At 42.3% G+C, this 12,833-nt stretch overlaps 1 protein-coding gene across 1 annotated transcript in view; it reads right to left on the bottom strand.

Annotated features, from left to right (window-relative positions):
• CCDC186 (coiled-coil domain containing 186) overlaps nt 1–12,833 on the bottom strand; it is a 51,685-nt gene that overhangs the window by 4,581 nt on the left and 34,271 nt on the right. The window contains exons 9-13 of the mRNA XM_065407727.1: nt 11,601–11,687; nt 10,201–10,343; nt 3,037–3,292; nt 1,696–1,885; nt 80–160 (exon numbers count right to left, since the gene is read on the bottom strand). Of these exons, the coding sequence (XP_065263799.1) occupies nt 80–160; nt 1,696–1,885; nt 3,037–3,292; nt 10,201–10,343; nt 11,601–11,687 (757 nt within the window). The remainder of the gene's footprint in view (nt 1–79; nt 161–1,695; nt 1,886–3,036; nt 3,293–10,200; nt 10,344–11,600; nt 11,688–12,833) is intronic.

Here is a 12,833-nt window from a genome sequence, read left to right on the forward strand (position 1 = left end):
ACCCTAAATCCATGCCAGTAAAATAAGTGAGTTATTGAAAACTGAACAGTGAAGGCACAATTGTTATTTGTTATGTTACCTGATGAGCTGGAACGACTCCCCATACTGCTAACTTCTTTATCACAGCCGCCATTTTCAATATGATCCAATTTCCTTCGTGCTAACAAGAAAATAGGAGGAGGGTTACCAAAATGGGGGGAAAAATCTTAAGGAAATGGAACCCACACATACATACCACCCCAATCCACCAGGAACTGAGACAGTTTTCTTTAATTGCCAAATCATACATGTGAGAATACTAGTGACTAACAAACCATGTGAACATCACTAAGTGCTTGGTCTAATGCCCATTGAAGTCCATGGGCTTTGGACCAGTCCTCAAGTGAAGAGGTAACTCCATGTGCTGGGTTGTCTTGAGACTAATATTTAAGCCATGCTTTAGTATTGATATGGCATGCTATTTAAATAGCTAATGAGTGACGTGTAACAGCTCTGCTCTCTGGAAATCAGTTATTCCGTGACTGCTATCACTACTGGGAGCCGACAGCAGTGTCTGTGCCCAGATGTTGAATAGTGCTGGGAGAAGAAGTATGAGCACATGTGTTCATACCTGTATAAGAAGGTAAACAGAACTTCCTCTCCCAATATATGAATAGTACACAACAGTTATGTTTTCACATAAATTCCAAACACCTCATTAAGCCAAACTGCACTCTAAATTCAGAGCACGTGCACTTTTGAATTATAAATGTTAACTTCCCAAAACTACAAAATTAATAATCAGTCTCTGTATGCATTTATATATATAAATATTTTTAAATATATATATATATTAAAAAAGATAAAGCACTTCCTTAAAATTAAATAACAAATGCCACCACCGACAATTCTGACTACAGAAGGCATTTAGAAAGCTTCTGATGCGTCTTGAATAGCCTTCTGTGTAGTGATCAGGAATCACATGTATCTGGTTACCATGGATGAAGTCTCAATTGTCAGATGCCATTTGACTTTATAGAATATCCTTTTAGCTGAATACCAAGAATGTGTAGATCCCTTCCAGTACTTTTACATTTTAATCAAGTCAACATTTGAAAATTACACACGTAACATGCAAGCAATTTAGTGCCTATGAGATTCAATTAATGGCCCAATCCGGCAAGCCCTCCATCCACAAGTCTCCTATTTGATACAAAGAAGGCCTGCAAGGATTGCACCCTAAGAGAATATACGGATGCAGGCAGGAATCCTTCTCTAACAGTGTATGCTGGGAGTGAAGACTACGTTAGTACACTCTAGCGCAGGGGTTCTCAATCTTTTTCTTTCTGAGCCTCCCACCCCAACATGCTATACGAACAACAACTAGTTTTCTGCATATAAAAGCCAGGGCTGGCATTAGGAGGTAGCAAGCAAGACAATTGCCTGGGGTCACACGCCACAGGGGGCCCTGCAAAGCTAAGTTGCTCAGGCTTCGTCTTCAGCTCCGGGTGGCGGGACTCGGGGTCCTGGGCTCCAGACCCATGAGGTGGTGCTTCGGCTTTCTGCCCTGGGCTCCAGCGAGTCTAACACTGGCCCTGATTGGCAGACCCCCTGAAACCTCCTTGCGGTCCCCCAGGGTGCCCCCGGACACCTGATTGAGAACAACTACTCTAGTGGACACAGGACTAGATCTGAGGGGGGGGAAAAAGTTTCAACCTTGCTGAAGTTGCTTGGTGAGGTCTTTAAGATTTGCCACATGTTTACGCTTTTGAGTAACTAACTCGTCTTTTAATTCGTCTACTTGGGTGTTCAGTGCTGTTTGTACTTTCTGTTGAGAAGCCAACTCTGTCTGCAGGGTCTGGACTTCATGTTTGCGTAGCTCTTCCTCCTTTTGCAGTTTGTTTGCCTAAATTTACAATAAAAAAACAACAACATCTAAAGTCACTAGACATAACCATATGCTGAACATCAACATCACCAGCGCTTTGCACCTGCCCTTCATCTGAGAATCTCACAGCGTTTTATGAACCATTAATTAAGCCCAATACCACCAGTGCGGGATAGCCCAAGGCAGTAAACAGGGTGTACTACTTATTCCAGAATTTAGCACAGTACAGAATAAGATTTAAGCTTCAAAAATAATCCAGTTTGTAACTTTTCAAAATATATGTGAAAACAACCTATCTGAACATAGTGTAATAGAATCATCATGATGAGGCTATTAGTAATAATTTTTATTATAGCCACAAAATTATTCTTACAATTGATGGGAGAAAGCAGATACAAGCACAAAGGCTGCTCCAGGTTGATTTTAAAAAGTCATTTTACGAAAGGACCTCCAGTTGTGGCACACTTGATACACAAAATCAAGCTGCAATCCTGCAAATGCTTACACAAGTGAGTAGTCCTATTGAAGTCAAAGTGGGGCTATTTAAATTACACTGTTAAATATTACAGGAGTACCTCTGGACAATGGGAGGAGCCTAAAATAATTCTAGTCTTCCATATGACAAACAAGTTCTTTAAACATGAATGGATTTGCAGAAGTCAGTTTCACATGTAAATTAAATCCTGCTGGGTATAAAAACTGGATTATGGCAGTCCAGGGCTCTAGGCGTGCTGTGACATTGGCCCCCTGCTATGACTCCACCCCCCACTGCCCTACTTCTGTGCTGAGACCCCATCCTTCATCTACCTAAATGACGAGGGCTGAAGTCAACTCTCGCCTCCTAGAAAGGCAGGAGAAGCAGCAGGGTCCCTCTCCAAGAGCAGGGGTCTTCCATTGACACATATAGGGCAGTTCACACATCAGAGCTATGGTTCTATGGAGTCTGCAGGCTCAGGCAGAAGTTTTTGGTTACATTCAGATCACATTTCCAAGCTTTTATTCACAACCACAAGGGCTAGAAACTAACTTTTTAAACGAAAGCTGAAATTCTGCACTCACTATGACACAGCAGGAGCTGGAGCCTCGGCACAGACCTTAGAGCCTTTGCATTAATCCAGTCCTGATCAGATAACCTATTAGTACAAAATCCATCTGCATGTCGTACTCACCAGATCCTCTTTAGTCTGTCTCACATGTTCCAGCTGATTCTGTAACTCTCTTTCACTGTAGGTAAGCTTATCGAGCTGGGTCTGTAAGAAGTTGGTTTCAGACTGCAGCTGTGCATTCTTACTAGTTAGTTTTTCAGTGAATACAAGCAGCTCAGATTCCCTTTTCCGACTGCCTTCAATGTCCTTTTGGAGATCAGTAATCAGAGAGTTCAGACTGTCCAGTTCTTCCTTCAAGGTGTCGATTTCTTGTTCATCTCTACCAAAACAAGTGTATGTTTTAGGGGTGACTTGAGCTTAAATACATCAACTGTGAAAATACTAAATCTTTATCACAGATATGAAATGGCTTTCAAACTCCAAGCCATTTCATATATGTCACATCATCTGAAAGATATTTCTTATCTCCAAGCTGTTAGTGATCCCAACCATATTACTGCTGGGGGAATTCTGCGCCACAAATTTCTTTGCTTTCCTGCAGAAAAATGATTTTCTAACAGGGAAGCAAAGAGAAGCTGAAAGAGCAGTCACGCACCACTCCCTAGCTCAACAGGTACATCATTTCAGGCACCTGGAGCAGCCGGTGGAGAGGTAAATCACTGCAAGTTTGGGGCACCCCAGCCAGTGGCTCTTACCCTGAGCCGGGATCAGCTGCTGGTCACGGCTGGGCTGGAGGCAGAAGTTGGGACTTCCTCTTCCCCTGCAAGAAGCAGCTGGGCCTGTGTCAGACCCACCCCCAGAAACCTCCCCCAACTGCAGGAAGCTCAGCATCCTCCCCTGCTTCCTGCCCCCATCACTCCTCAGCTGCGGGGGGGGAGGGGGGTGTCACTGTACGCGGAGCTGCTCCCCCATCCGCCCAACCCCCATGCATCCAGACCTCCCATACCCAGACACCCCTGCCAAGCCTCACCCCGTACACCCAGAACCCCCTTAGCCCTCCATACTCGAACCCCACCGCACTGTACCCTCAACCCCGTGCACCCAGATCACCCCCCACTGAGCTCCCTGCACTCAAACCCCAACCTTGATGAGCCCCACCCCCCTGAGCCCCCACATCCAGACTCCCCTGCTGAGACCCCCACACCCAGACCCCTCCTCTGAGCCCCAACCACTTTTGCCTGGAAGCCCCTGCAGAGTCCCATTGCACCTGCATTTGGACTCCCCCCCTCCCCCCAAGAGCCTCTGTGCATCCAGATCCTCCCACACCTAGACTCCCCACTATGCTGCCTGCATCCAGATTGTCCCACACAGAATCCTCTCACTCCACACCTGGCTCTCCCACACTGAGCCCCCCACACACTTAGATCCTGTCTGGTTGAGCCTGCCTGCCCCACACCTTGTGCGCCTGGCGCAGAGGGCAGCCAGTGGTCTGTGCTCCCCACTGCCATGCTGGAGCCTCTGCATTTAATTTATTGACAAATAAAACTTGCAGAATTTTAAAATATTGAGCACAGAATTTTTAATTTTTTGGCGCAGAATGCCCTCAGGAGTATAATATTCCTGATAATAACTAGTAAATATAGGAGTCTGAATGCTATATGAATTTGAAAATTCCATTTCATAACAGTAATACAATACTAAGTCGACCCTGATGGGGGATTCACCCCATCAGAGTTCAAGTGGCTGCCTCCCCCTGCCAAAGTGATCTACCAGTTTCAAAGCACCGCAGGGGCTCCATAAGAAACATGGTGGAGGATGCCTGGAAGATAAGATGAAGCCAGTGCATTCTCCATGACCCCTAGCCTAGCTCCCATGACTAGCCTTGCCTATTATGTAGGCCACAGCACAGCAAGGTTTGCGTGCACATGTCTAAACCAAAACCTTAGAACGGGATATCCCAAACTTTGGGGAGATTTAGAATCTGAATTCAGATCCAAGTTTTGCAACTGACCCCTATTCTTTATAAAGACTATGCCAAAATCCCAGATCTGAGTGTCTTGTGAAGTCTGGAAGGGTGGGTTCAAAAAAATCTGGATCCAAATTTTGTAGCTCACTTCAATTCTAACCAATTTATTGGGCTTAACTTTAGAGTCTTTGGGGACTATGGTGTGGTGCATTTTTCTTTAATTGTTCATTATCAATTTTAATCATTTAATTTTCATTTGTAATGAAGATGTCAACTGCTAGCTGGTTGAGTACCCATCAATCGCCATTAATAAAAAGCATAGCATGAGAAGATCTATTTGAAAACTTGTGTGAAGTCATAGGGCTTGATCTAAAGTCAATATGAAGTGAAACCACTCTGAATTTTGCAGGAGGCATTTAGCAACTTGCAGAATTAGCCCCATAAACTACTACTTTTGCCAGTCTTTCCCAGTTAACTAGCTTGAATTTTCTACAGGAATGTTTTCATACTTTCTCCTTATGGAAGCAGAGAACCTGTATTAGGAACAGGGCTATTCTGATTTATATCAATTCAATACTTTGCCTGCCATGTCAGTATAATCCATTTTGTCACATTACTTTGTAATCAATGGGTAACAAAACTTCTTCACAAACTTTCGGGAAATATTAGTAACTACATAAATGCATCCTCAGTAAATAAAAAAACCCTAATCTTTTCATGCTTTTTTTGCTACCGCAAATACATCTAAATCCTACCTAAGTGATTTGTTGCCACACGTTCATATGGTATTTGACAATTCTTTTAGACCCAGGTATTACCATAACAATCCTCCACAATAACCTAGTTAAGACATCAGCTGTTCTCTTCATTAGGATAGACCTAATTTTAGGTCACCGACTATTACATGGTCAAGTATTTCATTTCATTCTAATCCCAACTAAAGCAAAAATCTAACAGTGAATTATGATTTTTCAAAGCAGACAGCTTTCCTTCCATCCGGTAGATTAGTCAAGAGTTTCCAAATTCCAGTTAACCTCTATGGAGAAAAGTCACAGCACTATATCATCCTGTCCCAAATTGATAACTTCTTTCTTCTTTGATATAAAGGGGATGAAAAAACTTGCTCTTAAGAGGTATATTTAATAGAAACACCTTTGCTTTCTCACAGGAGAAGTCACTTTTCTATTCTGATCACATTTTCTACAAAGGTTTGATTTATAAATAGTTTACAGAAGGTTAATGAATGATTAGATGTGTTAATACATGGTTAATTGTCAGACTATTTTAGAGTCCAAAAGGGTGCTTATAACTATCGAATACCTTCTAGTGATGCATTTATAAAGCCACCTATGACACACATTACTCCGGTATGTACTATACTTAAAATATTTATAAATGGAATCTTAATGTAAAGTGTGACCTCTATTTCTGATGTAGTTACCTCAAACAAGGCAGAGTTGTCTTTCCAGGTTACTAGGGCAGATTTCTCATCAGTCAGCAGCACATACTTACTTCCCTTACAAAAAGAAGGGAAGAAACCGCCACCATACTCAATGAAGACTTCCTCAAGCATGAGAGTACAAAGGCCTCTGCTGGTAGGAAGGAGGTTGGCACGGAGAGAATTATAACATGACACTTCTGCAACAGAGTATTGGTTTCCTTCTCCCTGCCTCCAGGAATTGGATCTCAGCATTAAGGAACGTTCTTTGCCCGTGCTGCTTTTCTTAGAACGCCAGATTAAATACAATTTGTGATTTTTTTTCAGTTCTACAAAACTAGATTTAAGGTTACAACATACAAATGTTCAGGAGAATCCCGACAGGAGACTGGCATCTAAGCCACAATGTTAAAGGACACCTCAAAAAGATTTTTTTTTTTAAATGGGGTTGCACTACTTTATTTTATTTTTGTTTGTTTAGTATACAAAAAGGCAGCCTGAAAGTTTGGGATTTTTTTGTTTTGTTTTCTACCATAGAAATATGAATAATGTCACGCCTGCTCTTTCTTGCCTTTTATGGAGAACTTCACTGTCCTCCCCGTCCCTACCCCTGAGTAGGTCATGTGTATTGCGTGCAATCACACTTTAAATGGAAGGGGCACGATGCTGAATCTTCAGTGAAGATGTCCTGTTAGACATTGAGGCTAAAGTGATGCCAAAAACAAGTTTTAGGAACATACTAAATATCCCTTTCCCCTCTGAGTTGCACTTGTGATATTATTTCACAAGTCCTCCAGTCACTATAGAGAAATCTAGCTTGGACAAGACCCGAACTAATGTAAAAATACCACCACTCTCCCCAGTAAGGGAGAAAAGAGCAAGTCAAAACCCAAACCAAGTTACATGTACTTATTATATCGCAAAAAAGGCGCAGGCCCATTTTAAAAAAAATTCTCTGCAGGTAACTTTAAGATGTTCAAGTCACACTGCATTTAAAGAAGAAATAAAATCACTAGGCCATCATGCTTATCCATTTTTGGATGAACTCAAATGTATTCTCCACACCTATTCATAATTTTGAAAATGAAGCCCAAATCTTATAAAACTAGATAGCTGAAACCTGGCATTATCCACATTGATATAAGCTGCACCCTCTCTATGGCCATAGTATGGTGACTGGTAGCATGGGGACCATATTGCTAGTTTGGTGGCCACAAAAAGTATGGTTGGCATTGTATTCCAGCTAGGGAATGTAAATCATTTATTGCCTCCTTGGTCTCATTCTCTTCTATGCTAATACAGCCAAGTATCTTGTTTGCCCTTTTAGAAAAACGTACAATGAATTACAGCAGTACACTGGGTTGAAGTCAGCTATTTTCCTTACACTAACCCCATTTATATTTCCAGTTCCTCCCATACCCTTTGGAGGAGGCTGTTTTCCCATTGCACATTTCTAACTGTGTTGTTTCACTAGGCTTAACAACAAGAACAACAAAAATCCTAAAGGCCACAAGCCAGCAGGAAGCAGTTTGGGCATGTTAGGGTAGAATACCCTGCATCCAGCAACTTCATTTTACAGAATATGCAAGTGTTATTTAAAACACTACCCTCGCAAAACAGAGCAGTGGTTATACAACCTCCATTCAGACATACACCGGCAAAGGTGATTAAAACAAAATTTAGAGCAAAGCTACAACTTTCTCTAGCTACTTTTATCCTAGCAGATGCCCCCTATCCTGCAACTGGCCATCCGCCTGCAATTTCTGTCACTGCAGGGTTGGCCTCTTCTAGATCAAGCACTAATAGCACCGAACAACATGTATTTTGCCCTGTGTATCTATAAAATACATTAAATATTAATGTAAATTAAAATGCAAAGAATTAGAAAGCCCTGCTTTCCATTCTTCCTCCCACCCAACCTAATGAAATTCCTAGTCAAATATTTATTCAAACATCAGCAGAGGAGGAGGAAAATGTATTAGCCCTCCTGTAGTTGATGAGTAACTGATATTGCTCAAGGTGTAAACTGAAGGTGTCAGACTGACTGAAGTTTTCTAGAAAAGACTGATGCCATGATGTTAATGGGAACCAAGGTCTATATAAGGAACTGAAAATGTTTAGTTGTATAAACCGTAAGGAAAGCAGATAATTGATTAAATGCTGTTCAACTTCAAATGAAAATTGCTTACAAATTCCACAGGCACAAGTGGGTGTTTCTGTTTAAACAATGGTCATCTGCCTCCATTTATGCAACATTGTCAGAATCCATGTGTCATGGAGTCCCCGGGCGATGCTCTGGAACTGCTCCCCACAAAGCCAGTCAGGACTTTGGGGAGCCTCCTCTCCCTTGGAGCAGACTGTCTTCAGGGCAAGAAGCTCACACGGCTTCACCTTCCTGGGTCTGACCTTGGAGCATTCAGCATATGCCCCTCCGTGCGCTTCCCACAGCGAGTCCGCCCAGGCGGGGTCCTAGGGAAGCCAGAGGGTCCTGCACACCCCCACTTCGCAGTCAGACATGACTCTTAGCCAGCCAGTAAAACAGAGGTTTATTAGATGACAGGAACACGGTCTAAAACAGAGCTTGTAGGTCCAGAGAATGGAACCCCTCAGCTGGGTCCATTCTAGGGCCCAGCGAGCCAGACAACCCCGTCTGCACTCACTCCCCGTCCCCAGCCAGCTCCAAACTGAAAACCCCTCCAGCCCCTCCTTTCTGGCCTTTGTCTCTTTCCCGGGCCAGGAGGTCACCTGATCTCTTTGTTCACCTTTAGCTATCCCCTTGCAGGGAGGAAGGGCCCCAGCCATTTGTTGCTAGGAGACAGAGTGCCGGCCATTTATGCATACTGGCCTTTATCCCAACACCTAGAGACTTAAGAAATGCATAGGGGAAACTGAGGCACCCACACAGTATTCAGAAGAAACATTAAGAACAGTCCCACTTCGTCACACCATTAAAATGGATAGTATGTGGTTTTGCTCTAGTTCACATGTACCGTATGGAAATATGATTATGCTCAGACATTGCTCAGATGGTCTCCTCTAACTTACAGGGGTGTAAATCTGTATTAGCTACATGGCAGTGAAATAAACTACACCACTGTCAAACTGGTGCAAGTGAAAGGAGAATCAGCTTGTCTGCTCCTTCACTTCCTTGAAGCAATGGCATTTGTTACAGCTGAACTGATGCTAGGGTTTTTATTGACACAAATGCTCATAAGTATTAGTTAATATAATAAATTAATGCATCATATGTTAAAGAAGATTTGTTAAGTTTGTATTTTTATAATACTTTAATTTATCCATCACATTCAGAGAGGGCTGATCTTCCCAGCTCAGCAACCTCTCCCCTTCCCATCTCCAAAATACTGGGGACACTGGCTCCATTTCTCTCATCCCTTCAATAAAATGAGCATTGGCTGATTTCCCTGAATGGAGGCTGTCCAGAGTCAGCAGTAGAATGAGCAGTGTTACACAACCTATTACCATCCACCCTACACCATATCTGTCACTTTTACTGAAATCTAGTTAAATTATTAGGGACCAGCAACTGAATTCATCCCTATTGGAACACTACCAAAGTCAATGGAGTTACCACAGAGATTAAATTTTGCCCCGTACTATTTCAAAGATAATTTGTTACAGCTATCAGTTAACCCTAGAACTGTCAGGTTTCAAAGTATTGCTCTTGGGTGCCTGTAAGACTACATAATTTATAAAGGTTCTACGAGGAACACGCCACAGCTTGGAGAGGATACAGATTCTCTGAGTACACCCCCAGGTCCAGTACGTTGTAAAGGCAGCAATACTTTTAAAGCACAGAAATGCTCCAGGTCCAAAACAGAAATCTGTATGATCAAATACATTCTTTAAAATCTTTAATTTATACCTTTGATGTTGCTCCTGCAGCTTATCTACAATTTTCACTCTATCCAGTAAATTCTGAATCTCGGCCTTCTGCCGATTAATAATTTCTTTGTACTTTGATAATTCATCTTCTGTTCTCAACCGTTCATCCTCCAGACACTTTACCTAAGTGCAAAGGAACATAATCTTAATTGTAAATTGGTTATTTTCCTGCCAAACTTCAGAAGATAGTAAGTTTCATCCAATAGGTCTAAAGCTCTAACCACAGTTACGGTAGTACTGGTTTTGAACAATGTATAAAATCAGATGCAAAACTATTTCACAGATCAAAAGCTAAAATAGCAGTTCAGTCACATAAAAACATAACAGCTATAAGAATTAGCTTCTAAAAATGGTCACGTCATACAAGCTTTAAATAGGGATAATACCATCCCCTTCAAAAGATTCATAAACCCACACATATGGGTGGACCCAAGCCAAGCTGCAGTTTCATCTTCCTACAGTTACCACGGCCAACCCACGTCATGGTCACCATGCTTCTGTCTAAGAACTGAATGCTTCTCCCTACAGAGCTAGTCCATGATGCTCTTGAACTGGCCAACAGATTGATAGACAGGTTGCTCATCAGTGATGTGTGGCACTTCCTCACGTGCTCTCAGAGGCCTAGTGTGCAGCCTCTAGTACACTCCCAAAATGCAGCTGTACTCTAATCTCTTGCATGGCAATATATTGTGCTGGCAGAACACCTCTGGGCCAGCTCCATTAGGGAAAAAAAATCTGTGTGCAATGATCCGTATATTGCAATTAGAGGTACATACAGAAACACCCCCACACAGATGGTAGTGATCTATCTATCATTCACTTCTGGCCTCCAAACCTATACTCTGCACACTGACCTACCTATACCAGGACAAATGCTAACATTTCAAATCTCCAAGAATACTAGCCACTATTTAAAAAACAAAATAAAAACAAAACAAACACAAAGCCTCAATATGTACAATGCTCTCCCAACGGATACTGCTCTAAGACCCAGATTCGTTACTTATTCAGTCCTGCACCAATGAAAGTTTAAAGGCCGATTTCTCACGAACTCCAACAGCAGCTGGTGTGGCTGTCCCCAGGGCTGCCTGAGCATCTGGTCCCAAGGCCAGCTGCTTGGGTGGCCCTGGGGTCAGCCACACTGGCCACTGCAGAAGTCATGGAGGTCGCAGGAAGTCACGGAATCTGTGACTTCCACAACCTCCGTGACAGACATGGAGCCCTACTTAGGAGTAATGCAGCCATCCTGAATTCATGCTGACAAATCTCTACACCAGATCACGATGTATTCTTGCTCTTTATATAAACTAGCCAGATACAATAGGATCTGTTTTCAAAATCCTTATGTTCCACCGTGGCAAGAGAGAACTCTTTAGTTACCTTTGTTCTTAGTGTACGCAGCTCATCCATACCCTCTTTAAATGTTCTCTTCAGGTCCTCAAGTTCTTTTATTTTGGCATAGTGTACCTTTATAAAGGGAGAAAGCATCACAACACTGTCATTTTAGGGGGCACAGGATGCCTTCATCCATTGTAAGACTACACCTACCAACAGAGAACTTATTTGCTGCCTGCCTAACTGCCTGGGTTGTCGACCATGCCCATCACCATGGTATCAGAGTATGTATACTTCATAACAGTGAGTAGGGTGATCAGATAGCAAGTGTGGAAAATCGGGACGGGGGTGGAAGGTAATAGGCTCCTATATAAGACAAAGCCCCAAATACTGGAACTGTCCCTATAAAAATCGGGACATCTGGTCACCCTAACAGTAAGACATTATACACACACTTACACATGGAGAGAAGTATTTATCCTTAGTTAATTTGCCTAGAATATTAACTCCAACTGAATAAGAAGTAACATCCACAAAATAACTCTGTTAAAAGAACTTTAAAGTTACAAAAGCAAGCACTCAAAAGTTAATAAATATCAGCCCAGAGTCCTGTGCAAAAAATAGTATGTGATCATGTAACTAATGACTGCATCATAATACATGTGCACAACAGGCCAAATTAAAGTTGCACAGACAACCTTAATCCTGGCATTTCCTAATTTTTGAGTGCTTGACTTTGCAACCTTAATGTTCTCTTAACATCATTTTTTGGGGATGTAATTTCTTAGGGTTTTTTCAAAAGGCAAACTAAAAAAAACCCCAGATGTTTCATCATGTTGAATCACATTGAACTCCAAGATGCATCATCAAACAGGACTGGGATATCTTCATCCACAAACAGTGCTCTACCACTTGAGCTAACAGTAAATGGTAGCAGCTGAAAGCTGTTAGGCTTGGTGGACCTGCCACTAGAGGGGGATGAGACATTTTGTCAGAGGGTTTCATAGCTATTTGTTAGACAGAAAAGGAATGTTAAGACTCAGGCCTTGTCTACAATACTGAGATAAGTCGACCCAAGTTACACTACTCCAGCTACGTGAATAATATAGCTAGAGTTGACATAGCTTAGGTCGACCTACTGTGGTATCTACACCATGCTGCATTGACAGGAGACAGTCTCCCATCAATTTACCTTATTCTTCTTGTTCCAGTGGAGCACTGGAGTCGACCAGAGAGTGCTCTGCAGTCTATTTAATAGGTCTTCACTAGACCTGCTAA

This window comes from Emys orbicularis, chromosome 7 (genome assembly GCF_028017835.1).
Source record: "Emys orbicularis isolate rEmyOrb1 chromosome 7, rEmyOrb1.hap1, whole genome shotgun sequence".
Lineage (NCBI taxonomy): Eukaryota > Metazoa > Chordata > Testudines > Emydidae > Emys > Emys orbicularis.